Source organism: Delphinus delphis, chromosome 1 (assembly GCF_949987515.2).
Source record: "Delphinus delphis chromosome 1, mDelDel1.2, whole genome shotgun sequence".
In the NCBI taxonomy this organism is placed as follows: Eukaryota; Metazoa; Chordata; class Mammalia; order Artiodactyla; family Delphinidae; genus Delphinus; species Delphinus delphis.
Genome location: NC_082683.1, coordinates 11,922,068 through 11,947,421, shown reverse-complemented (window position 1 = coordinate 11,947,421; position 25,354 = coordinate 11,922,068). Strand labels below are relative to the sequence as shown.

At 61.7% G+C, this 25,354-nt stretch overlaps 3 protein-coding genes across 9 annotated transcripts in view; all 3 read right to left on the bottom strand.

Moving 5' to 3' along the window:
- Positions 1-847: 847 nt before the first annotated feature.
- On the bottom strand, positions 848-5,165 carry TMEM82 (transmembrane protein 82). Of its 3 annotated transcripts, XM_060033133.1 has the most exons (6): positions 4,866-5,032; positions 4,651-4,723; positions 4,276-4,450; positions 3,275-3,692; positions 1,627-1,814; positions 848-1,298 (listed from the first exon to the last, which is right to left on the bottom strand). In XM_060033133.1, exons 1-6 carry the CDS (start codon positions 4,951-4,953, stop codon positions 1,209-1,211), a joined length of 1,032 nt encoding a protein of 343 aa, XP_059889116.1. In that variant the 5' UTR covers positions 4,954-5,032; the 3' UTR covers positions 848-1,208. The 3 variants fall into 3 exon arrangements, with proteins under 3 accessions (XP_059889116.1, XP_059889046.1, XP_059889190.1); XM_060033063.1 differs by having other exon boundaries at positions 4,651-5,165; XM_060033207.1 differs by lacking the exon at positions 4,651-4,723 and having other exon boundaries at positions 3,275-4,450; positions 4,866-4,974.
- A 472-nt stretch (positions 5,166-5,637) lies between these two features.
- On the bottom strand, positions 5,638-9,992 carry SLC25A34 (solute carrier family 25 member 34). Of its 3 annotated transcripts, XR_009519917.2 has the most exons (6): positions 9,292-9,992; positions 8,608-8,673; positions 8,355-8,507; positions 7,856-7,990; positions 5,960-7,195; positions 5,722-5,868 (listed from the first exon to the last, which is right to left on the bottom strand). XR_009519917.2 is itself a non-coding variant. In XM_060014976.1 (5 exons), exons 1-5 carry the CDS (start codon positions 9,709-9,711, stop codon positions 5,758-5,760), a joined length of 885 nt encoding a protein of 294 aa, XP_059870959.1. In that variant the 5' UTR covers positions 9,712-9,986; the 3' UTR covers positions 5,638-5,757. The 3 variants fall into 3 exon arrangements, 2 of the variants coding, with proteins under 2 accessions (XP_059870959.1, XP_059870945.1); XM_060014976.1 differs by lacking the exon at positions 5,960-7,195 and having other exon boundaries at positions 5,638-5,868; positions 9,292-9,986; XM_060014962.2 differs by having other exon boundaries at positions 5,701-7,195.
- A 1,372-nt stretch (positions 9,993-11,364) lies between these two features.
- Positions 11,365-25,354, bottom strand: part of PLEKHM2 (pleckstrin homology and RUN domain containing M2) — a 38,055-nt gene continuing 24,065 nt past the window's right edge. For 2 of the 3 annotated variants that reach the window (XM_060014949.1, XM_060014940.1), the window contains 15 exons: positions 24,552-24,738; positions 23,172-23,231; positions 19,898-20,126; positions 17,553-18,398; positions 17,173-17,242; positions 16,936-17,026; positions 16,509-16,573; positions 16,087-16,175; positions 15,400-15,532; positions 14,971-15,161; positions 14,545-14,610; positions 13,642-13,801; positions 13,139-13,318; positions 12,940-13,056; positions 11,365-12,292 (listed from right to left, as the gene is read on the bottom strand). In XM_060014949.1, the coding sequence (XP_059870932.1) occupies positions 12,155-12,292; positions 12,940-13,056; positions 13,139-13,318; positions 13,642-13,801; positions 14,545-14,610; positions 14,971-15,161; positions 15,400-15,532; positions 16,087-16,175; positions 16,509-16,573; positions 16,936-17,026; positions 17,173-17,242; positions 17,553-18,398; positions 19,898-20,126; positions 23,172-23,231; positions 24,552-24,738 (2,622 nt within the window). In that variant the 3' untranslated portion in view covers positions 11,365-12,154. The remainder of the gene's footprint in view (positions 12,293-12,939; positions 13,057-13,138; positions 13,319-13,641; positions 13,802-14,544; positions 14,611-14,970; positions 15,162-15,399; positions 15,533-16,086; positions 16,176-16,508; positions 16,574-16,935; positions 17,027-17,172; positions 17,243-17,552; positions 18,399-19,897; positions 20,127-23,171; positions 23,232-24,551; positions 24,739-25,354) is intronic. The other variant, XM_060014933.1, reaches the window with a different exon arrangement.

Below are 25,354 nucleotides of genomic sequence, written 5' to 3'. Positions count from 1 at the left end.
GGGCTGGGTGCCTGGGCCAGGAGAACATGGGTGTGGGTAGAGCCTCAGGCTAACCTGGACAGAAGGTGGTGGGAACAACATTCCAGAACCTACCAGGAATGGACCTGCCATATTTTTTACGCCCACCTCTGTTAGTTTCCCTGGCCCCAATTCTTCAACAAGAAGTGGGGAGCAGGGAACATGCACAGCACTTGAACTCTGCGGGTCAGGCTACCTGATTCAAATCCTGTCTTGCCACTAACTAGCTGAGTGTCCTTGGGCAAGTTACTTAGTCTCTCTGAGCCGCGGTTTCTGAATCTAAAAAGGAATAAGAGTACCTGCCTCTTGGGGCTGATGTTAAAATGAAATGAGATAATAAAAATGCTCAGCGCAGTGCCCAACACATGGTAGTTGTTCTGACAGGCTCAGAGAGGGGCAGTGGCCTACCCAAGGCCACACAGCAAGTAAGCAGGGGAGCTGGTACCCAACATTTTTCCATATACTCTGTGGCCTTCATGAGCTGGGCCCTGCAGGGGATACAAGGCTGAACAGGGCTGAGACGGGAAGGATCCTCGTGTCAGGGTCAGAGGCTGGGGACCAAGAGCACCAATAGAGGCCTAGGCATCATACTCCCTCCAGTTGTTTCTTAGCCTAGGATGGGACAGGATGCGGGCATCATCCACCCAAGAAGCAGGTGAGTCCCAGACCACGTGCCCATCCACGCCACCGCATACCTGTCATGTCCTCAGCCACAACAATAGTAAATTCCTGAACCCCAGGGACCCAGCTGGCCCATATCCCAGGAGCCTGCCTCAGTCAGAGAGCTCTGTGGCCTTAGGAAAGCCTCTTCACCTCTCTGTGCGTTCATGATTCTGAGACAAATCTGAGAGAATCACCTTTACTGTCTGTGGACAGGGCAAGAGAGGTTGGTAAAGGAGGAAGCCATTCTGAGGATACAATCTCTCCCCACCCCCCAACGCTCCGGGAAGGCAGGGCTGAGGGGCTGTACCCATTGCCCACCCTGAGAAAAAGAGGGTTAACCCAGCAGCCTCCATGCGTCCCCACCCTCTGAGGGGCCCAGCCCCAAATCCTCTCCTCCCTCCCGGGGGCCCTCAGTGCTCCAGGTGGGGGGCAGCCCTGCCGTCCTGCCGCCAGGCAGTATCCTGGGGTCGAGGCCTCCAGGTGAGCCCGGGCGGCTCTGAGAGACTCCAGGTCCTTGCTGAGGTAAGTCAGGAGGGGGCCGTCCCCTGCGGCCGGGCAGGTGCCGAGGGCCGGGGCTGGCTTGGAGCTGACGCGGAAGGCCTCTGGGATGGAAAATCCTGCGGGCAGGCAGGGAGGAAGGGATGGAGGGTGCCACTCAGTTCCCCCACCCCACAGGGGGGCCTCAACCTCCCGATTTTCAGGACCTTCCTCCCGTTCGGGGTCTTCTGGGGCACTGGATAGGGTGGGGGGCGCCCGCCCCGTTCCTAGTGACCCTGGCTACCGAGGGGTCAAAAGTTAACCCCAGGTAGGAGAGGGGATTTCAGCCGCCTCCGACCCCCACCCCAACAGAGGTCACCCGGCTCTTCTGAAAACCTGTCGAGGCTCCCAGGGCTGTCTGGAGTGAGGCTTCAGTGTCTGGGGCACGTTCAGGGAGGGGGTGCCCACCTGTATCTGGCAAAGATCAAACAGGGTGCGGGTGTCCAGCAGGCACCAGAACTCGCCCAGCAGGGAGGTGAAGATGCCCACGAGGTCCAGCCAGCGGCCCACGGTCAGCAGCAGCAGAAAGAGGCCGCACATGCGTACCAGCACCGTCTGGACCTGGCTCTGCAGGCCGGGATGCTGCTGCCGCTCCTCTGCAGAGACACGGTCCCTGTCACCGTCCGCCTGTCTGCCTGCCCTGAGGTCCCACCGAGTCGCTTGCCTGGACCCCCCAGCTCCCCCCGCCGCTCTCCTCAGCGCATGCCTTCCCCTCGCCAGGCAGCCCCGCTCCCTTCCTTCTCACCCCACACCCACTCCCAGCAACTACAGGGGTGCTTCTTCCTCCCAGGCCTCACTGCCCACCCCCAGTCTCCCCCTGCAGTCAGGACAGGAGGTGTCCTGACTCCTCTTTCCTGCACTCCCTCGTCCGTTCCATCAGGAAGCCCTATGAGCTCTTTCTACCAAGTAGATCTGGGTCCCAGCGCCCTTCATCTCTCACAGCAGGCTCCTCACTGGGCTCCCGTCTTCTGATCTTGACCCTACAACTCAGCGTGTACTCAGCAGCCGGTAGCCTTCCCAACACACTAACGAGATGAAATCATTCCCCTGCTTACAATCCTCCCAGGACTTCCCACTGCATTTGGAGTAAACTCCAAACTCCTCACCTTGGGAGGTCCCGCCCCATGTGACTGGAGTCCCCTCTCCGACCTCATCTCATCTCTGACTTGGTCCCCCTTGCTCTCTAGCCCCAGCGATCCAAGTTTTCACCAAGCATGCTAGATTCCTTCCCACCACAGGGCCTTTGTACCTGCTGTTCTGCCTGCCTGACTGCCCTTCCTTGTCCTGACTCTTCCATCCCATCCCTACCCTGCAGCCAGGTGGCTCCTCCTAGAGCCCAGATCTGATCAGGTCACTTTCCCCTGCTTAAAACCCTGCAATGGGGCTTCCCTGGTGGCGCAGTGGTTGAGAGTCCGCCTGCCGTTGCAGGGGACACGGGTTCGTGCCCTGGTCCGGGAAGATCCCCCATGCTGCGGAGCGGCTGGGCCCGTGAGCCATGGCCGCTGAGCCTGCGCGTCCTGAGCCTGTGCTCCGCAACGGGAGAGGCCACAACAGTGACAGGCCCGCGTACCGCAAAAAAGTAAAAAATAAAAAAAATAATAAAATAAATTTAAAAAACCCCTGCAATGGCTTCTCATCACACTGCCTTGCCAAGATGATGACAGCTCTCCATCAGGCCCCTGTGAACCCAGCCAGCCTCATCTGCTCCACTTGCCTCCGTGACAGCACTCCGTTTTCATGCCTTGTCTCACTTCTGGGCTTTGGCATTTATGGTTCCCTCTGCCAGGATCTCCTTTGCTCCCTCATCTCTCCCAGGGGCTCCTGCTTATCCTTCAAGGCCCAATTCAAGTACCGTGTCTCCAGGCTCCCCCTGCACGCTGCACCCTTATCTGAGTTGCCCCACTGTGTGGCCCCTGCTAGCAGGCTGGGTGCTCTGGGATGGCAGGGGCAGGGTCTGAGTGTCGTCGGCCTCCCCAGGGCCTAGCACAGCGCTGGGCCTGGGTCAGACGGTGGGATGTGAGTGTCGAGTGAATGAACTGCCGCCCGCGACCCTCACCCTGCATGTAGATGACCAGCAGGGCGTAGCAGATGGTGAGCGGCATCCAGAAACGCACAGCCTCCGAGGTGGTCAGGAAGTCCCGGTTGAGGAGGGTCACGGCTGCCAGGTTGCCCACTGCAAAGGTCACGGCCAGGGCGCGGCCCAGCAGCCGGGGGAGGCTGCAAGCGCCAGCCAGCAGGCCCAGGCAGACCCCACAGTAGCGCTGGCTACTGTGCAGCTCGTAGAGCTGGCAGACGTGGCGGCGGAGGCGCCGGCTGCCCGAGCGGAGCAGCGCGGCCAGCCCCAGGCCCAGCAGCAGGTTCAGCGTGCGGTGCGGGGCGCCCTCCTGCAGGAAGCTCAGGCTGCAGGTCAGCCCGCAGCCCAGCGAGTACTGGCACAGTAGGTACAGCTGCAGCCTCTCGGTGCCCCGGGCGCCCTGGGCGGGGGAGGGGGCAGAGAGGGGCCACGATTGTGTGCGCTCACCGCGCGGGGGCCCAGAGGGTGTCAAGGTACAGGTGGTCCACTCTGTGGGAGGCCGTTCCCGAAGAGGGAATATTGCCTTCAGGTCAAGCCCTACTGGAATCATTTCTTTCAGCTTAATTTCAATCGTGATTATTACTTGGGACCTATCTGCTTGCTGAAGGGTGGTGGCTCAAAGCCTTCGAGGCCTGGGTTCAAAGCCCGACTCTACTTCTTGCTGGTTGTTGGCCACAGATAAGCCACGTAGCATCTCTGAGCCTTAGTTTCCCATGTGGGAGATCGGGATCACAGCAGACTTTTATCCCTTGTGGTTCTGAGGATGAGACGATGCACTCAAAGCATCTAGCACCGTGCCTGGCTCACGGGAAGCTCTCGACATCCGGGAGCTGCTGTGTTATCTTCTTGGACTGGGGTGGTGTCCACTCTGAGTGGAGACTTGGCTTTGGCGATGACAACCGGGCCCAGTTTCCTGTATTTGGGGGTGAAAACTAGGGCCCAGGGCCGGGCAGTCCTCACCCACCACCTGCCTGTGGTCTTACCTTGTCCAGGGAAAGCAGCATGGAGACAGCCCGGAGGGAGAACTCGAGCACCACAAGGGCGGCCACCCGGACCTGCACGACCGTCAGGATCAGGGCCAGCCCTGCCAGGTGCACGGTCTCCAGCGAGGCCCACTGGGCCCGCAGCCGTTCCTTTTCAAGCCGCCGCTCCGGGTCACTGTGGAGGTAGAGGGGGCACGGGCAGAGGGGCAGAACCACCAGCCTCGTCCCTGGAGGGGGTACCGGTGCCCCCAGCCACACCCTGGGGGTTAAGGACGGGTGGTCTCTCCCTCCCAGTCCTGCCCTCGGAGGAGGCCAGAGTCGCATGCAGTGTGGGCTCCAGGGGCCTGGGAGGGGGCCGGGGAGGCGGGCACTCACTTGGTACAGCCCACGAAGAAGTAGACCTTCAGGAGGTTGTTCAGGACGGAGACTCCGCAGGCCCCGACGAGGCCTGACGGGGTTAGTAGGGAGGGTAGGCAGCTTGGTAGGGTTAGAGGAGGGGGCGGTGGGAGACGCACGTGGGTGGGGTTCGTCTTGCGCCGGGCTGGTGCCCCGGAGGGGGTGGGGCTGAGGGGGATGGGGGAGGGGCTCACCTTGCAGGAGGGCGTCGAGGAGGCCGGAGCCCCACTCAAAGGAGGGGAGGCTGGGGAGCCAGGAGGGGAGGGACAGCAGGGAGAACATGGCCGCCAGGATCCAGCCCCAGCCTCCGGCCTGGTCTGCGCCAGAGACACCGCAACGTCACCACCACCGGGCAAAGGTGGTGGAGGCGAGGGGAGGGGCTGGGAGGGGTCAAAAGCCCAGGCGAGGGGAAGGGAGGCAAGGGGAGGGGAGGAGAGCCAGGGCCTTAAACCTTTGGGTTGCTGGGTTAAGACCGCTGCCCAGGGTCTCCCCATTTGGGCAGCATGGGGTGGGGGGCATCTCTGGGTGGGCTGGTCTCTGTCCTGCTTTTCTCAGGACAGAGACCAACCCACCCCCGGGCCTTGCCACCCATCCCTTCCTGAAGCCCCAGGCCTCGCCTCTTCTGCCCTCCCCCAGCCTCCAGTCTGGGTCCCGCCCTCAGCCCAAGGTCTGGAAGGGGGGCTTCGATCTCCCCACAGCCTGAGGTCAGGCTCTGCTCTCTCAGCCCAAGGTCTGGAAGGGGGCGTCGCTCCCGCCACAGCCCGGGGCTGGGATCCAGCTCTGGGCCCTCCCCTCCTGCGCCGTAGGGCAGCCCGCCTTGACGATCCTCCCCGTGTCCACTAGGTGGCAGGCCTCACTTGGCCTACGGGGCGGGGCTGGCTCGCCCCAGTTCTTTTGGATCCTCCTTTCTCAGACCGAGGAGAGCGAGCCAAGGGTGTGGGTTCGGGGGTCGGGAGACTGAGGCTGCCAACAGAGGGGAGTCGTTGAAGTAGACAAAATAGAAAACTTTATTGGTTTGGAGTGTGCAGCAGGGCTGCCCCTGGGGAGCAGCGCTTTGCAGACATGGGGTGTGGCAGGGAAGGTAGTTCAGGCTGCTTGACCTCTCCGCCAGTCCTGCCCCTTCAGGGACTCAGCATCCACTTCTGTAGCACAAAGGTCGGTGCAGGCCTTAGGAACACGCCCATGGTGGGAGGGTGGCTGCAGCGTGGGGAGAGAGCCTGGGATGAGGCCGCCCAGCTCTACTACCTTGGGCAGGTCACTTCCTTTCCCGGGACCTGAGTCTGCTCACCTGAACAACAGGCACCATCAAGCGCTACCTTCCAGGACTGTCGTGAGAATCTGTGCCAATGTCCACAGTGCTGGGCACCTAGGGGACCCTCAGTAAAAGCCCTCAGTTGATGCGCTGAATTGCGTCCCCTCCCCCTCCCCAGATTCATCTATTGAAGTTCTAACCTCAGAATGTGACTCTTCGGAGTCCTAAAGAAAGCAATTCTCAAAGGAAGTATTGATGAGTAAGTTAATATGCGGTCATTAAGGGTGGATCCTAGTCCAATATGACTGGTGTCCTTATAGGAAGGGACTAGGACACAGACACACAGAGGGAAGACCGTGTGGGGACATGGAGAAGACGGCCATCTGCAAGCCAAGAAGAGAGGCCTCAGAGGAAACCAACCCTGCCGACACCTTGATCAGACATCTGGCCTCCAGAATTATGAGAAAGTAACGTTCTGTTGTTTAAGCCGCTTGGTCTGAGGTCCTCTATGACGGCGGCCCTGGCAGTCTAGCACAGACGATGACATTACGGCCTCACGGTGCTCCCCAGGGCCTCCCCACGTGTACAGTGATCCCTCAGGGGCACCCCAGCACCCACGGTCCTGGCTCTTGCCAAGGGCACAGGTCTGGGCTGGGCAGAGCTGGGTTCTCTGCCCCTTCAAAGCTGTGTGGCTGTGGTCAAAGCACTTCACCTTTCTGAGCCCCCACTTCCGAATCAGTAACAGGGCATTTCACCGTCTCCTACTGTGTGAGGACTAAGCGATCTGGCGCACGTAAGTGGCCCAGCTCATGGTAACGTTCACACCCTGAAGGAGTTATAACAATGGGATAAGGTTACCCAGGACAGAGAGGGAAGAGAAACTTTCTGGAGAACAGAGTGGGTGGTGATTCAAGGCGGATCTGTTGGCCCTGGGTGGGCCATGGGGCTGGGTTGACCACAGCTGTCTACACTCTCCCCGAACCTGCGGCAGGGCCTAGGCCTGGGCAGGCTCCTGGACGGCCATTCCCAGGTGGAGCAGGCCGTCGCTTCCTGCCAAGGGCACAGCTGTGTCAGGGTGAAGGACGCCGCCTAGCTGCCCTGGTGCTGGGCCCGCCCGGCCAGTTTCCGGAGCTCATCCCAGAAGAGCATGCTGAGGATGGTGTGGGGACCCAGGCGCAGGTAGGTGGGGCCCAGACCCTTGTAGAGCGCCAGGGGGCCCTCCTGCCGCCAGATCTTCACCAGGCAGTCGGCGAGGCCGCCATACAGCCGGCCCTGGGGACAGACACAGGGCAGACATCACTACAGGTGTCGTGGGGCCTTGGCTGGCACAATGGGGTGTGTCTGTGTATGGGCTTCTGAGTGCCCACATCAGAAAGGGCACTCCCCCAAGCTCGGCAAATCACATAACAGTAACCCTTCGGGCTGTGAAAGTTAAAAAAGGGCCTCTTCCTCCAGGCAGCCACAGCCCCAGGCCAGGCGCTCAGCTTGGTTAGTGGCACGCGGGTGGATGTCGCCGCTAACTCAGCCCGTGGAGGGCACCTCTGTGTTCGGCACACCTTGCACCAGTGTACGTGACGGCCCCTGTGCACCTGTGAGGCTGGGGGGTCAGGCCTCGATTCCACTTCAGGCTCCCCCACCTACCGGCTGCGTGACCTCAGGCAAGTCACTTGATCTCTCTGAGCCTCAGTCTTCTCACCAGGAGAACGAAAGTTGTTGTGAGGACAGAATAGGATCCAGAATAGGATCCAGGTGTGAAAATGCTTAGTACGTGCCTGGGACATAGGTGTTCAGCAAACAAGCCGAATTAATGTGTGTGTGTGGCACACTTCTCCGTGTCTCTGGCTGTGTGTGTGTGTGTGTGTGTGTGTGTGTGTGTGTGTTGGGGGATGCTGTCCAGCTCCCACGCCCTCCCCCACTCTGTCCCCTGCTCACCCTGCCCGCTCCGTCCACAGGCTGATTGTACAGCCGCGTGCTGACCACGTCGAAGGGGGTCATGACCGTGACCACAGCTACGCTGCTGATCATGCCGCCGGCCAGGGCCACGAGCCAGCTGTCCTCTGGGAGCCACTGTGGGGACATACAGGCTGCTGAGCCCTGTAGTGCCCTCCCCCCCTCCCCCCTCCCCCACGTGGCACCCACCCCATCCTCTCAGCGCCCGGGGGCTGGAAGAGCTAGGGAAAGGGGGGCAGATGAGGCCCCTCCGGCCACTCCCCCCCCCGCCCCCCGCCGCCCTGAGCTCCTTTAAGCTGGAGGGTTCACTGCGGACTCTCCACTCTTGCTGGACCTGAGGGCCAGAACCACGGCCCTGAGGGCAGAGTCAGGGCCCTCGGCTTCCTTAAGGGGCCTGTCACCACCCCCTGGGCTTCCCTGCGTGGGGTCCAGCTGGAGATGTGGAGGCGCGATAAGGGGCGCGGGTGCCCCCGCTCCTTACCTGTTGCTCCTGCACCCAGGCCTTGGCGGAGGCGAAGGTGGCCAGCTGAGCAGCCGAGCCCACCATGACCCGTGGCACGGCCCCACCCACACCCTGCCACAGCCCCGCCAGGCCCCGCTGCCGCCAGATGGTCCCCAAGGCATCCAGGACGTTCTGCAGGGAGAGGGCACAGGGTCACTGGGCGGCCCCTGCCTGCCCAGGGGCCCATCCAGCCCACCCAGCCGGGGAAGCCCCGGGGAGTGACGGTCCCCACCTGGTGAGGGTGCTGGTGTCCCACAGCCATCGCGGCCACCGTCTGAGCCTGCAGCTGCGTTTTGACCTGTGAGAGCAGGGGTGACACAGGGCCTGGGGCTGGAACCTTAGAAGACCCTGGACGAGCTGTGCGTGTTGAGGGCACCCCTCCCCGGGCCCTGACACCCAGACCTCCCTGAGCCCACACCCGCAGCCTTGGGGGTGTGTGTGTGTGGAATAGGGTTGGAGTCGGCTTGGGTCTGCATCTGGCTGTGACCTGGGACAAGTGACTTAACCTTCTCTCCGCCTGTCTGCTCACCCTTGGAAGGCTGCTCTGGGGACCAAGAGAGATGATGACTGTAGCATCCAGGCGAGGATGTGGGGCCCTCTCTCGATGGAAGCTTTATGCTCAACTTGCACAGGGCGTGCAGGGAGACAAGTGACCACGGGGCCCTGAGCTAGCACACCTCCTGCCACCCTCTGCCCCCTCCCCCGGCTCAGGACCAGTGGGGCGGGGGCCCCAGGGGAGCAAGGTTCAGGGCGAGGCCCTGGTGCCCTGGACCAAGGGGCAGATTCCAGGCCTGGGCAGGGATGTCCCGGGGAGCAGCCCCACCCCATCTGCTCCACGGAGGCCAGCCCAGGAGGCTGCAGAGCCCCCATGGGAGCTGGGTCCCAGGGTGGGAGCAGATGGAGACAAGGCACTCACCAGGTAAGCAGGGCTCCCCACGAAGGCTCCCAGTGCCCCTGCCACAGCGCCCGCGACCACGGTGCCACCCGGCTGCTGGGCGAGCCCGGCCTGGCATGCCAGGCTGTAGCAGTAGAAGCGGACGCCGTTCATGAGGCCCTGGTAGAGGAGGCCGGCAGCCAGCCCCTTCTGCAGGCCGCACAGCCCATCTGCACGGGCCACAGCGACGACGGAGGCCACAAAGCCCCGGTAGTGCCGAGGATAGGTGCCCCGGGCCTGCAGCTCCCCCTGCAGCTGCAGCCGCGTCTTCACCACCTCCAGGGGGTTGGTGAAGACACAGGCCAGGCAACAGGCCGAGGCGCCCAGCACCAGGTCCACAGCTGGAGCCACCGTCTCCTTGGCCTCCGGGCCAGGGGCCGGCTGTGCCCGTGTCAGAGGCATGGGCACGGGCCCTGGGGTGGCGGTGCTTAGGCTGTCTTCACTCCCACAGGGCCACAGGGCTGGGGATCGAGGGAGCCTGGGGCCATGTCTGGAGGGCAGAGGTCCGGGTCAGAGAGGCCGGCTGCTGCCAGGCGGCTTGCTCTATCTCAGGAGTCCACCTACTCTGCTCCTTCCTGAGAGCCTGGGACACGCCCCCGCCGGCTCTGGACCAATCCCAGCTTCCTACGTCCCCCACACCTCCCTGCCGGGGAGGGCCTGGACCCTGGGATCTGGGGGAAAGGTCACCTGGGCCCCAAGGGAGACACGGGGGGGGGTGGGGGGGTGGGGCAGAAAGTGCCAATGAGCCAAGACACCTCCTCCCGACCCTCGGGTCCTCCAGCCTCCCCTCTGGCCCCGGGCAAAGCGCTGGTGCCCAGCCTTCCCTCTGGCCCTGGGCAAAGCGCTGGCGCAGCTGCCCTCCCTCGGGCTTGCCCAGTCCTGCTGTAGCTCAGGGCCCTGGGCAAGAGGCAGCTGCTTGGGAGGCTCCTCTCAGCAGCTCAGCAACGCCCCCCCCCCGCCCCGCCCCCCTGCCACTGTGTGCCGTCCCCTTTCCCGGCCTCAGTCTTCCACTCTGGCTCCCACGGTCTGTGGTCCCACTGCCAGTGAGAGCAGAGGGCTCCGGAGTCGTGTGGAACTGATCTGGAATCCCAGGAGCGGCTATTAGGTGTGCCCTGGGCAAGTCAGTTCCTTTCTTTGAGCTTCGGTCTGTCCATCTGTAAGATGGGGATGTGGATACCCACTGCAGAGGTTCTTCGGAGGATCACAGATGTGTGAAGAACGCCTACCCCTAGTCCTGCCCCTCCTCTTGGTGGGAGCTGCTCCTGAGCTGTGGTTCTCTGGAGCAGAGGCCCAGGCATGGGAATGGACCTTTGTGCCTGGTGAAGAGGGACCTCCCAGCCCCGGGCATTACTGTCAGGTGCCAGGCTGCTCAGGTCGGGGGCCGGCACCACCTTGCCCACCTCGGCCTCGGCCCCATGGTACCTCTCTCCTGCCAGGGCCACCCTGCGTCACCCGAGTCCCAATCAGAACCAGAGGCAGGGCCGCCCTGCCCAGAACCCCACCTCTGTGGCCTCCGCACCTGCTTCTTCCAGGTGGCCACCCCTTTCCTCCCAGCTGTGAGGCCCTGGAGGCCGCAGTGCTGAGGGGCTTGAGGGCTGCAGAGCTCCTCCTAGGCCTGGCAGGCTGGGCACCCTCCGGCCAGCCCCGGGGTAGCAGCTCAACAAGAGGTCTTGGGGACAGCCTGGATTCTCCCGGGTTGATCCCGAGTGGCCGGCACTCAGCCCCCAGAGCTGGGGGAGGCAGGGCAGGCAGGAGTGCCCTGCCCTGGCCGTGTAGCCACGGCCTGGGACCCGAGCTGGTGGCTGCCCTCCCCTGGCCACTGCAGGAAACAGGAAGGAGGGCAAAGGTCTGGCCAAGAAGCTCCCAGGGCCCGAACTCCTCCACTCAGTGAGTGCTGGGGGGCAGCGGCCAGTGATCTGGATCCCAGTGTGGGCACAGAGCATCTGACGGAAGAGCATTTGTGGAATGAACGAGGAACAAAGGGCCGAGTGGCCTGAGAGGAGGTGCCGGAGATCCCTCCCCTCCACCCTGGTCAAAAAGGGCCAGTGACGAGTCTTGGCAATATAACATGTCTATTTTATTTTAAAAAACAAAACCCAGGCCACCTGACCCCTTCCCCCAGAGGGCCCTCTTGGGAAGGACCTGGCTCCAGCCAGGCAGGGGACACAGGCTGGTGGGCTTTGCTCCTCGCCAAGCCCTCCTCCCTCCCCTTTGCTCCTGGCAAAAAGGAGATGGCCTGATCCCTGGGTCCTACAGGCACTGCCAGGTTTGGAGGAGGGGAGGTAGGGGGCCGTGGACATGCAGGGCCTCCTGGTAGCCAGGGAGGGCCATCCCGGCCCCCTGCAACCCCCCGGGCCCTGGAAGGCAGGGAGCAGTGTGCTTGGGGATGGAGCTAGTGAGGAGAAGACATGCACTGAGACCGCGGTGTTCCAGCTTCCCTCCCAGCCGGGTGAATGTTCAAACATGAACAGGGATGGCCGGGCACTCAGAGCCCCCAGGGCGGCCTAAGCCTCTGCCCGGGCCCCTGACCCAGGGGAGGAAGAGGGGCTCCTGCCCTCTGAGTCCTGCTCCCCTCGTGGAGTGAGGCGGTGGCCCCGGGGAAGGGGGCCGTGCATCTGCAGAGCCCATAGGGCTCGGACCCTCTGCCCCCAGCACTTCCCAGTTGCCACCTGCCGGGCAGGAGGCCCAGGGTGCTGGGCACCCGTTCTGGGTCCCTGGGAGGGAGACCTTGTCTCAAGCCCCACTCGGTGGTTCTGCTGCCCGGGAACGAGGGCGGGAGCCTGGCCCCAGCAGCCGCTCACCCGCCTCCCTCTCCGGCCCCTCCAGGACGCCCGCCAGCTCCGCCTCAGCACCAGGGGTCCCGGGAGGCTCTGCCCCGGCACAGGCTGTCGCTCCGCTGCCAGGCGCTGTGGATGAGGCTCAGGGCGTCCTCGAACTTCTTCTTGTTGGAGGCTTCCTGGATGGCCTTACGGGGGAGGTCCACCTGGGTGGGGCGTGCAGGGAACCTGAGGGCTGCACCGAGAGCCCCCAGGGAGCCGAGGGGCCGTGGGGTTCCCCCGCACCGGGTGTAACCTTGCCCTGAAACTACATCCACGCTGCTGAGATCTCGGGCTCCTCAAGGAGGGGCTCAGGCCGACGGGGTGCGGCTCCCTGAGCCGCCTCCTTCCAGGGAAGGCCCCGGTTCTCGGAGGAGGGGGCTGGGGGTGGGGCCGGGAGGCGGGCCGTGGAACTCCGCCCAGGGCTGGTCCGGAGCTTCCGCGGGGCAGCCCAGCACGCGCTCAGACTGCGATCTGTGCAGGCATTCGATGAGGCCCTCTCAGCCTGGTGCTGCGCTCCATGCCCCCATCATCCGGGCACAGCTCTAGCCCCACCGTAGGCACTTAATGCCGGCTTTTTCAGGGTAACTGAGAAGGTCAGGAATGGCGTTTCCTGGGCTCTATGCTTAGCTTTAGCCTCACACTCACTGGGAGGCAGGGTCTTGCCCCTTTGGTTTTACACGTTCATGTCCACCCCAGAGCTCCTAGTATGGTGCTGCCCCAGGCCCCCAACTCCTGCCTCGGTCTGTGCCGTGCAGGGGCTCCTTTCCCTAGGGAACGGCTCCACTCCGCAGGGGCCTGGGCAGCCGGGTACCTGGTAGATGGTTTTCCACCCGGAGTTCAGTGCAGACAGGAATCGGTCCAGTTCAGATGTGCAGCTCAGGTAAATGACCCAGGGTGGGAGGGGCTGCTGGCTGTCCTGGGAAAACTCCTGGGGAGAGCGGGGGCCCCAGGTGAGCAGACACAGCGCTCCTTCGTTAGGGCCTGCCTCCATCGCCCCCCACCCGACTCACCAAGACACAGTACTCCTTGCCCGGTTCAGTGGAGACGGTGCTGATGTCGGCCAGCTGGGCGGTGCCCAGGGAGCGGAAGAAGCTGGTCTGGCAGTCCTCGTGGCACGTGAAGAGGCGGTCATCCGTGATCACCAGGCAGCAGGGGATGCAGGGGCTGGGAGTTACCCCCTGGGGGATGACCTGAAGGCACCAGCAGAGCGGAGGGGAGAGGCAAGCTGGAGCTCTCCAGGGCTGGTCTGCACCAGGACTCCCCGCGTCAGGGGCCTGCCAGCCCCTCTGCCCCTCCCTCCAGAGGCCAGGAGTACAGGGGCCGACAGGGGTGATGGTGGGAATGTCAGGCCACAGGCGGCCCTAACCTCCAGGGTTCACTCCTGGGCTGGCCCCTGGAAGTCCCATCTTGGTCCTCAGAGGCCGCTGCATGACTCGCATGGGCTTGGGGAAGGGACCCTGGGGACCCGGGGTGGGGTTGGGAGGTGGTGAGCGGTGGGGCAGGAGGCCCTCACCCCTTTGGACACGGCCTGGCAGAGGTGCTGCATCCAGTCAGCCATCTCAGCCTCGCTGCCGGCGCTCAGCTCCAGGCAGGGCCGGTCGGCGAGGATGACCTGGAAGGCGTGGGGCCGGTCCGTGGTGCTGGATCTCCGACAGCCACCGCACTGCTCCCCCCTGGGCCAGAGGTGGAGGGTGAAACGGGAGCAAGGGAGCAAGGGGGCAGGGGGGCGAGGGGCGCGGGCGGAGCCCCTGGGGTTGGCCTGCCCCGGAGTCCCGAGGGCTGGAGGACACCAGAAGGTGGGCCAGAGCCCTCCGGCTCGAAGGAGAGGCGCAAAGCTGCTGGGCAGCCCTGCCCCTTCTCTGTGTAACACCTTTTATGCACAATCACCAAGGTTCGTCTAGACACCTGAGCAGGGCCAGGTGAGGGCTGAGAATCAGCTCCTGGCTCCCGCCCTCTCGGAATCAGTGCACATTCATTGCTGTTCCCCTTACGGGCCGGATGTTTCCTCCAAGCGCACGCATGCGTGCGTGTGTGCGTGTGCGTGTGCGTGTGTGTGTGTGTGTGTGTGTGCGTGTGTGTGTGTGTCCATCCTCCCCATCAGGTCAAGCGCTTCCCAGGGAAAGGACCGCCTCCCCTATCAGATCGGGGGACGCCTCCCCTACCTGCTGGGATCCTTTCCAGGCAGGAAGCTCCTCTTGCTTCCCCACCCTCTCCCTGTTCACCCAGAGCTCAGCAGACCCCAGGGCACTAAATGGGGGTGGGGCCGAGGGGGGTGCTCAACTGACAGGAGGGAGAGCCAGTTCAAGCCAGGGAGGACGGGAGCCCTGAGGCTCAGGCCCAGCCGGAGCCTTGACCTTCAGGCAGCGACACAGGCCCCGACACCTGCCCGGCCCCTCCCACTGCCCAGGACACTCACCCCATGTTCACTGAGAGCAGGGGGGTGACATCAGTGCGGTCGGGATACTGGTAGAGGATCCCGTTGCTGCAGGGGCACAACGTGGCAGGGGTGAGGCCTGTCCCAGGAACTGGGGGCCAGGTGGAACAGATCCCAGGGACCCCCACAAGCTGGGGCCTGAACCCCAGAGGCCAAGGAGCCCGGGGCCTGCCTTCTACGGCAGGGAGGGTGGAGGAAGAACTGCAGAGGCACAGCAGGGAGCGCGTGCCCCCAGCCCTGGGGACAGCCCCGGTCTTCACCTGGGGACTTCTGGGCTTCCCTGGGCCCCAGGTGGCTGGCTCTACAGAGAAGATCTGGGATCCCAGGGGATATCTGCTCCAAAGCCCTTGACGGGGAGGGCGCTGTCCCCCATCCCAACCTCCGGGCCAGAGCTGCGGGGGCTCCCACCTGAGCACCACGAAGCACGTCTTCCAGTGTTCCTTGCCCAGGTAGGAGGTGCCCGCCTTGTAATGCAGCATGCCTTCTTTGGTGACGGCACCCTCAGGGGGTGAGCAGTGGCAGGGGATGCGGCCCAGGGACTCATCCTGGGGGTCCTGCCAGTGCACGAGCCCGTAGAAGCACACAGAAACAGTGGTCGCCTGGGGAGGGGGCAGGGGACAGAGCGGTGAGGTCTGGGCCAGAAGCGGGAGTGGCCGCTGGCTGGCGGGGTCAGGACACACCCCAAGTGGGGAGGGGGACAGGCCGGGAGGGAGAGCCCCTCCCAGGTGGGTGATGGAGAAACGCTAAAGACAGTTATTTGCACCTATTTGCACCTCTTGACCCTAATACCAGGGCTGTCATCTCGGGGACGACACCCCCTCCTCCCCAGGTGCTTACCTCACACTTAGATTCCTGGGCCACAAATTTGGCCAGTGCCAGCTTCTCCATGGTGGCATCAGTCAGGACGCTGGGGTAGGGTGGTTCCCGGCAGCCCTTGATCATGGCTGACTTCAAAGAAGCCAAGAAGAACCTGTATGCGGAGTGGGGTTTGCTGTCAGAGGCCTGAGGCCCCCACCCCTCAAAGGGACATGGCACAGTCCTGGGGACTTCCGGCCCGAAGGGGTCACAGGATCTTGCGGGGAGGACCTGGCTGGGACCACAGCTCCGGGTGGCGGGTGGGGCAGTGACGCGGCAGCAGTCCATGATCATCAAACTGCGGCCGGGAAAGGCCTAACCCTTCCCAGCGGCCGAGGGGTCTTGGGTTGTGACCTCAAGGGAAGCAGCAGGACTTGTACAAAGACCTGATCTCAGGACAGTTTCCGTATGGAAGCACAGGGGGCACGTGTGGCCCCAAGGCCCCGCAGCCGGGCTTGCGCTTTCTCTGCTGTGGGGATCACTCCTGCCGGCCCCCTTCCTCTCTGTGGGCCACTCGGGGTCTGAGGGCACCCGTCGGTCAGTGTGCCCATCACCTCCCTGCTTCTCTGCCCTTCGCACCCCACTTGCCACCCTCCAGCCCCAAGGGCGTGGCCAGGCCAGTGGCAGATGCCGATTCGCCAGGCCTGCAGAAGGGGGCGTGTCACTCACTCGGCCAGGGCCACGTCCGCTGTGTCCAGCAGAAACTGCTTCCTGCGGTTGGTGCACACCAGCTTCACCGTCTGCTGGTCGAGGCCCACCTGCCAGAAACCACACCCTCACATGCACACGGGGCTTGGCCGCAGCTGCCAGAAGGGGCAGCCGGGGCCAGGTTGAGGGCGGGCTGGGGAGGGAGGCAGCGCACTCTGAGGTCACCACAAGGTGGGGAGGGATGGTCAGACGCACAGCGGAGGAAGAGGTACCCTCAAGCCTGCTTCTTATCCCCGGCTCAGGTAGAGAAGCTGCTCAGAGATAAGAGCTGGCACCCACCCCTGGGGCTGAGGCAGGGGTCAGCCTCGCTCTGCAGGTCTGAGGCGGGGCGGCCCGAGGAGCCCTGCCCTACGGCACACACCAGCCACGGAGCCTGTACTCACCGACACATAGTCAAGTTCATTGTAAGAAACAGCCTCTTCCACCAGGTATGGCTTCTCTGTGGCCCCTGAGAGAGGAGACCCCAATGTCTATTACCCCCAGTGGCCGCTCTGTCCTCCCCCTGCCCCATTTTCTAAGACCTTTTCTCCATGAGGACCCGTCCTTGCCCTGCGATCTGAAGTGGCGAGGTAGGAGAACGACATGGGGTGCTCATGGAGGGGGGCCCCAGGCTCATGTGCTGGGGCAGCTGGGACTGCTGCCAACCTGTTTCATCACCACGTGCCGGGCAGCACTCTGTGCTCTTCAGCACTCTGTGCTGATCAATGACACTCAGGGCGGGGGGCGGGGGGAAGGAAACGAGGGCAGCCGTCAGCCTCATCCTCCACGCCCTCGGCAGCTGCCCTGGCCTAGCCTGGGGGCGGCAGGCACCTTTCCGGAGCAGGTAGACATAGCAGTCTGTGAGCAGCACGTACAGCAGCTGCAGGTTGCCCTCCATGTGCCCCGTGCTCATCCGGATCATCTGAGGGGCCGAAGCACAGGGGTCAGGCACTGGGGCCCCGCGCTGCCCCAGACAGCCCGCTTCCCCTTCGGAGCGGAAGTGGCGGCCCATCCGGCCTCGCCCTTGCTGCGCGGGCTCTCGCTCCTTCTCGAGATCCCGGGACTTACTCTGAAGAGCTGCTCTTCGTTTTCTCGGAACACGTGGATCATGAGCAGGAGTAAGTGATTGTTGTCTACCCTGTGGGAGGGGTGAGCGCAGGAGGGCGCAGTGTCAGGCCGGGCAGGGCCGCGAGGGGCCGCACCGGTGCACATGGGCGACACACATGCACGGGGCCGAGGCAGGCACCCCGAGGTCTCATGTTGGCAGCGGCTCCGCCCCCCACCAGGAGCCAAAGTGAGGGAGGGCAGGACCGCACCCCCCTCCTACCTCCCAGCCCAGGCTAGGTCTTCCGGGAGTCGTGCTTGGTGTACTTGGAGGGCAGATGCCCAACGTGCCCTGATCGACGACAGGGGCGTCTCAGGCAAGCGGCATAGACAGACTGGCTCACCTGAACTCTGCCGAGTGGCTCATCTCCGAAGGGCTCCCCTGCCCCTCATCCACCCCAGAGTCCTCGGCGCTGCTCAGACAAGGGCTGGGCTGGTCTCGCTTGAGTTGGCAAAGAGTTTCCTGGGTCCCAGGCTCCTGCTCAGGCACAGGTCCCTCACCGACCAGGGGCAACCGGGTCTCCAGCTCCTGGGCCTCTGGCTCCTGCGTCTCCCCCGGGGTGTCCTCTAGGGGCCGAGGCGCCTGTCCCGGCCCTCGTCCTCCTCCCTCTTCTTCTTGGCCAGCAGCCGCAGGGCTACCAGGAACATGCAGCGGTTGGCCAGGCCCTGCAGGGTCATGGTGGCCGCCACCTGATGCAACAGTACTTGGACTCTCGACGGTAAAGCGGTAGAAGTCCATTGGGGCTGGAAGCCCCTCACTAAAGTCGCAAAATGGCGGCCTCTCCGGGGCGTCCCCGGGAGAGCCAGTCCGAAAGGACTGGTTGGGGGGCTCGACGTGGGAGCACCAGGTGCTGGGGTCCAGCTGCCCGTGGAGCTGATCAATGACCTTACTCAGGGGCTGCCCCAAGCACTCCATGGAGGTGTCCTTCATCTCGGGGATAAGCAGGCCCACCTGGCCGGGCTCTGAGCGCTCGCTGCCCTCGGCTGTGCTGCCGGGCCCCTCTGTCTCCTCCCCGGCGGAGGCGAGGGTCTTGTCTGGGGAGACCCGCCCGGGGCCTGGGCTGCTGACGAGGGTGTCACCACTGCCCCGCCTGGCACACGTGTGCTGGGTAGAGGCCGGGTGGAGTGGACTTGCTTCCTCATCCGATCTGGGCTTCTTCTTCTTGCCAATTTTCTTCTTCTTGGTGACCCTAGATGGTAGTGATGGGGAGAGGTTTGAATCTGAGCACCCCAGTACTGAGGGCAACAAGATGGGTTGGGTCCAAAGAGGTGATCTGGGACTTCCTTGGTGGCTCAGTGGTTAAGAATCCGCCTGCCAGTGCAGGCGACATGGGTTCGAGCCCTGGTCTGGGAAGATCCCACATGCTGCGGAGCAACTAAGCCCACGAGCCACAACTACTGAGCCCGTGTGCTGCAACTACTGAAGCCCATGGGCCTAGAGCCCGTGCTCCGCAACAAGAGAAGCCACCGTAATGAGAAGCCGGTGCACCGCAACGAAGAGCAGCCCCCGCTCGCCGCAACTAGAGAAAGCCCGCACACAGCAACAAAGACCCAACGCAGCCAAAAAAAAAAAAAAAAAAAAAAAAAATCATTTAAAAAACAATGTCTTTCAAAAGAGGTGATCCTGGGCGAGGGACCTCTGAGAGCACAGCCAGAGCTTCAGCGGTCCCAGGCAGCACTAGGCGGGAGGCCGGGGCCGACAGCAGCTCAGGCCCCAAGTACTTCCCACTGCCGGCAGAGGCAGGGCCAGCACGAGGGAGGCACAGACGGCAGCGGCCAGAGGAAGCCCTGAGCGGGTCCTGTGAGTTCTAGCTGATGGTGCCACTGGGCTAGCTGTGCTCTAGGGAACAAAAACAGGCCATGGCTGGTCAGAGCAGTGGCCCCCTCTACTCAGCCTCCCCCTAGGATGTGGGCAGCCGACCCTGAGCTGACCCTCCTTGCCGTGCAGGGTCGTTAGGATAATTCAAAAGAATCAAAGCCTTCTGAGCTCAAACTCCTTGGTTCGAGTTGGCTGAAGTGGGCCTGGCTAAGCAACCCTGGGTCTGAACCACTCAAGCTGCTCTGGACTCCAACCAGCCTGTGGGAGCTGGACTCCTGGCTCCAGTCACTGGGGAGCAATTCCCCCACCCTGGGCCGGCAAGCCTCTGGGAGGTCTGACGTGCACATCTTCTTATTCAGGGTGGAGAGACTCCAGAGCAGGAGCCAGGGAGGTCAGGGAGCCGAGGAGGCTCTGGGCCAAGAGTTTCCCAACCTTCCACCCACCTCCTCCTTCCCTGTTACGTCCCCAGCAGTACGATGAAGATGCTCTTCTTGCAGCGAGCCATGCTGAACTAGAATTAGTACGAATCTCAGAAATTGTGCTCTAATGTCCAAGAACTCCCTTGGAACGAAGTCCAGGCTGAAGGTGCTTTCTGGATGGACCAGACAAATGCCCCAGCAGTCTGGGCACGGCCCCAGAGGCCGGCCATGTTGATGCCTGTGTCACCCATCTTCCAGACTCGGGCCCTCTGTTTCCTCTTGATCAAAGAACTACTGAGTAGGGGTGAGGTACCTAGTCTCCGGGAAGATGTCCAAATGCCCTCTGGGGGGGAGAAGGTCCTACTCTGCGTGCACTAAAAAGTGATGCTAGGAGTGGACAGGATGGACACCAGGACACTCACCCAGCTTCTCGAGGCCCCTCCCCACTGACCTGATGACCTCGAGCTCTGTGCAGGTGTCTGGCAAGTCCGGGGTATGGGGCTCCCCCTTCTCCTGAGAGGCGGTGTGCACAGGGGTGGTGTCGGAGGAGGACACGGTCTCTGCCTGGTCCTCATTGAAGGGGTTGTGGCGCTGGGTGGGACTCTTGGTGGAAGCCTTGCTGCTGGCCGGGTCCGAGGCAGTAGAGCGGGGGCCACTGACAGTGTCTGTGAGGTCTCCATCTGGGAGAACAGGAAACACGAGACAGCCCGTCAGACACCAGCTGGGGACCACAGGCCCCCAAAGCATGCCTTATCTCAAGAGGGAGGCAGGTGAGTTCTTTGCAGGGAAATCTGATCGGGGTGGCCTTGTTTCAGGAGTAGAAGCCCCAGGCCAACAGGACACGGGATTTGTGCTTTAAGAGCAACTTGGAGGAATGCCATCACCACCACCACTGGGCGCCCCCCCCCCCCCCCCCACCGAGAGCTCACAACAATGTGGCCAAGTTTGAGTTAAGAGCTCCAAGGTTAAGCAGCCTCCAGGCTTAAGACCCTTGGGGATGGTGACCCTGATGCCTCAGAAGATGGGCTGCACACCTCTCAGCTTAACCTTAGAGCCTCCTTTAGCGCTAGACACCCCCGACCAGACTGAGATACCCAAAGCCCTCTGAAGGGTCCCCCACAGTGGCAGATACAAAGGAACAAAGGAAGAGAGAAGAGAGCCAGGATCAGAGAAAATGAGGGGTGCAGAGGCTGCAAGGCCAGGATAGGGTCCAAGGGTGAAGAGCGAGGGGGAGGGGCAGGAAGGAGGACCCAGGGCAGAGAAAGAAAGGTGCGCAGAGCGGCTGCCCCTCGCCGCCACAGATGCCTTGTGGGCCCTTCTCCTTCGATATCCCACCGGGCACCCCTTTAAGGCGGGTGCTGAGAACTCCATTTCATCCAAACCTCAGCCTGCCTACTGGTCCTCTCTGGGCACACTCTCTCCCAGGGCTCCCCCCGGGAGATGACGCAGCCCCTCTAGAGAGGAGCTGGTTTAACGGCTGCCCTCACCTCCAACCGTCCATCCCAGGTCACTGGAACGGGACGCAGAGGGGAGGGAGTGTCAGCATGAAAGCACATAGGGTGTTTATCCAGTGGCAGATGGGAGGCCGCCCATGCTGGCAGAAGAGCCTGGGTGACAGTTAACGGCAAAGCACACAGGATGTTCCCGCTCCAGCTGCAGCTCGCACACATCTTGCTGGCCTTTATCTGCCAGAGGAGACGTGGCAAACATGCTTCCCACCCTCAGCCTCACCTGGAAGGGCCAACCTGCTTAGTGGATCTTGGAAACCTCTGGGCAGCTGTCTGCTGACGCAGCACATCATCAGAAGTACACTGTCTTTTAATATAAGGACAAATGAGGGGGCAAAAAGCAACTCCCAGCTCTGCCAGAAAGACACTAGTGAAATATGAGACTGTCTTCAGATGTCCAGGGACCCCAGCCAGAACCTTGGTTCTCAGACGCAGAAAAGCCTGCCCTTCAGCGTGAAAGAGGCCTCCTGCCAAGCCCACGCGTTCCTGGTCCAGCCCGAGATGTGCGGTTACATCCCCCTTGGGGAGGGGGTCCCAAGAGGTGGGCAAGCAGACCATCGGACGTGGTGGGGGTCAAGGCTGGGATACCCACCAGTTCTGGTTTTTTTCTGGCTGTGCTGCGCAGCAGCACGCGGGATCTTAGTTCCCCGACCGGGGATCAAACCCGTGCCGTGCCCCCTGCAGTGGGAGCGCAGAGTCTTAACCAACTGGACCGCCAGGGAAGTCCCTACCCCCCAGTTATGTAAATGAGCCAAGGACCATGGGAAGGCCTCCCCAGTCCCCACCCCAGGGCCCAGAGCTGCCCTCCAAATCCTGCTCTCCTCCAGGTCTGAGGAGGAGACAAAGCCTCCCCAAGGAAGCTTCCAGAACCGGCTCAGGGAGGCTTCAGTGCTCTAGGGACTCAGGAAAGCAGGAGATGGCTGCTGGGACAATCTCAGCCTGCCCTGGAGCCCGGCCCGGCCCGAGCAAGCAGTGTGACTGGGCTGTTAGTTCTCAGGCCACAGGGAGCTCTGGAGGGCTGCAGACGAGGCTCAGGCCCTGCTTGTCAAGTGACTGCAACAGGCAGCAGGTAGCTGGGTCAGGAGGGGGTTAGTTGTTAGGGGGGAGGGGGGCGGAATCAATGCCCAGCATGTGCGCTGCGAGAAGAGAGGCTGAAAGGATAAATGATGTTGTTATGATGGAATTCTGGATTTCAAGCTCATCTTAACTTAAAACGGGGGACTCTTCCATGGTACTCTGTTGGCCAGGTGACATAATTTATTTTTCCCAATGCGATATCTTCCCTCTAACTTAAGCTACTGTACACTTGCGTTACTTGGGAAAAGATCATCTATCAGATGACGGCTCTAACAACACGGGGCTCAGCTCCGAGCAGCAGGGAGAACCGCCGTCCCGCGGCTCTGGGTGACCAGTCGGCACCTCCTCCTCCAGAGGCTGCCCCCCTGCCCCCATCCTGGGTGGAAGTGGCCCACGGGGCAAGAGGCTGTTTAGTAAGGCGGGTCTGGTTATGGCCTCAGCTTTAAGGAGGAAGGATTAACCTTCTCAGAAACATGCCCTCTGCTTGGAATGATCCCAGGAATCCTCATGACTGTTCTCGAGCCCAGAAGTGGCGTCACCAGCAGAAAAATGCCCAAGCATTGCTGCCACCTAGTGGACAGGGTGGGAGGGTTGACAGATTTTATTTTAGTCGGCCTTAAAACTTCAAAGAGAATCTCCCTAGAGGGAGTTTCAGTCATGCCAGGGCAATTTCCCTCATTTGGACCTCAGTCTCTTTCAAAAACACCCGAGGGGAAGCCATTAAGAACAGAATCGAGCCCCTCTGCCTTTGCTTCCTGATGCTTCTGATACAGAAGCGCATCTGACCTGAATAGGAGCCTACAACCCACATGGTCAAAGGCAGTGTTTCCCTGCGCACATCTGGTGCATCGACTGGCACTGGAGTCAGGAAGGGTGATCCGTGTGTCCCCGAAACGCAGACACTTAGTGACTCCACAAGGCCACTGCATAAAGGCAGGAGTCCTGCACTGGGAGAAGGGGTTGGCCTAGGACTCAAGGTCAAGTTCTACTGCAGAATTCCATCTACCAGAACACCAAACTTGGCTTTATTATGATCATTGACATTATTAAAAATAATGAGCTGATTTTGAATCATGCAGCAAGCTTGGTATGGAAACGTTGCAAAACAGGAAAAGAGGGTAACAGCGGACTCTGTCCCACCTTCCCAGTCTGTGCTGGGTACAGACGGCACTGCTGGAAACACATCTCCAAAATCATAATCTATAAAAATGAGGGACAAAACTGAAGATTAGAAACACAGGCAGTGGAAGGGCAGGGAGGGTGGGGGCAACAGGGTGGGAGACATTGGGAGAAAACAAGAGAGGAAAAATTAAACTTTCTACATTTTATCTGACAACATCAGGGGAATTTTGAGGACCCCAGCTCCTTCTCAGCTCCAGTACTGGCCCAGTAGCCTCTGACCAGCTAGAAAGACCTGGGGGCAATCGGTTCCAACCCCAGAAGGACATGGCTCCCCTGTACCTAACCTCCTTTCCTGTCCCTGCTTTCCTTCCCTCCACCCCCAGCAGCTGAGATGAGGTGGGCTCAAGGGGACACTTCTTTCCCTGGGCAATCTGGCAGCTCCCTTGAGGCCTGTCCCTCCGGCTTCTGGCGAAAGCCCCTGAGCCCAACCCAAGGAGACTGAGCTGCCATCTCCTGCTTCTACAACGAGCGACACAGGCCTTGCTAACAGCGGGTCTATGTCCCTCCCTGGGACATAGCGCCACAGCACAGGCAGAAATAAAGAAAGAAGAAGGTCAAGGTCTCAATGTTAATGCAATTGTAGGGAGTCCCTGGGGCTGAACTTGTGCTTGGAGCCCCTTCCCTGCAGGTGGGGTCCCATAAATGAAGAGCTCTGATCCCCACAGGCGACGAGGCGGGGAAAACAGCCAGTTTTATTAGATGAACACGGAGGCCGAAGGTTTGGAAGAAATCAGGCTGTTCCAACCAGTTGTTGGACCAAGATAACAAATGACCTACAGGCGTGAGGACGTTTTCAGTCTTTGATGGCATGAGTGTGATGAGTGTGAACACCTCCAACATGCTGGCAGGTATGGGAGGGACTCAGAAATCGATGGACCCATGGGAAAGGGGGGCGAGTCTTCCTCCAAACTTTAGACCCATCAGGTCCTCCCTCCTTCTAGGGGTCGCTTATAGACTCTTTCCACCTAAAATCGAGGGTAGGATGAACTCCCCTGAAGTGGGTGGCACTCACCCCTGGAATGTCAGGAAGAGTTTCCAGGCTGCCCTGCTAATCCCCCCGACCTCAGAGAACGGCCCTGGGCATATGGCTACAGGTTTCTGGAAAAGGGTCTAACATTCGTAAGATCTCACTTTGGCTTTTTACCCCCAGTATCAGTTTTTGAGCCACCACAGGGACTCTGGGGAAATGAAGATCTGGGAAACGACTGGCCCCGTTTAACTCCGAATTTCCACCACTGGACCAGAACCAGCCAAGAAAGACTCCCCTCAGCCAGGCTTACGCGGCTCCAAATCCGTTTCGCCACAGAGGCCGGACCCCTCCCTGCCCCGGGCACTCACCCTCACTAGACGGGGCGATGGCACTGTCGTCCCACTCCAGGGTGGTGGAGGTGACGGAGTTGAAGGAGTTGAGGGAGAGGCTGTCCGAGCCGTGGACCGAGCTGGGGAGGCGGTCTTCAAAGTCCAGCAGGTACTGGGGTTTGTAGTAGTCGGGCATGTAGGGGGCCAAGTCTAAGTAGGGGGCGTCCTGGGGAGAGAAGGGGAGAGGCAGGCTTGGGTGATGGGAGGCCTGGGTGGACCCAAAGGCACGGCCTTCCAAGGATCTGCCTTCACACCCTCCCAGGCCGGTGTCTCTTTGGAAATCTATGTCCTTACGGTGCTAAATCCAGAAATAAGCTGTCAAAGGAGGACTGTGAACGGCTGTGGTTCGTAAGGCTGTGGACTTGGGGCCCAGAGATGACAGTGCCCACTGGGCCTTCTGACCCTCCTTGACCTCTCGTATATTAGAGTCGCTCATTTGCTCCAGTTTCTACTACTTTTCAGTAGCCAAGTTCCTCTTCCGGTCTGTGCTGCCGGGGTTGGGACCTAGGCTGGTGACCCAATTAGGACGGGGCGGCTGCGCGCATCTTGACAAGACCGCAGAGGAGCCTCTGCAGCTCCTGGGCCGCCCTGCACCTCTCCAGTGCGTGACCGTGACCGTGACCGTGACCGTGAGGGAGGCCGGGAAGCAGGGAGCTGAGAGGCTCGCAGGATCCCGGGAGGCACAGGGATGAACCTGCCTCGTCTCTTGACGACGACTCACGTCCTGATCACGAAGGAGAATACTCCAGTGCTAAAATGCTCCAGGCAATGCGGCTTTTCTC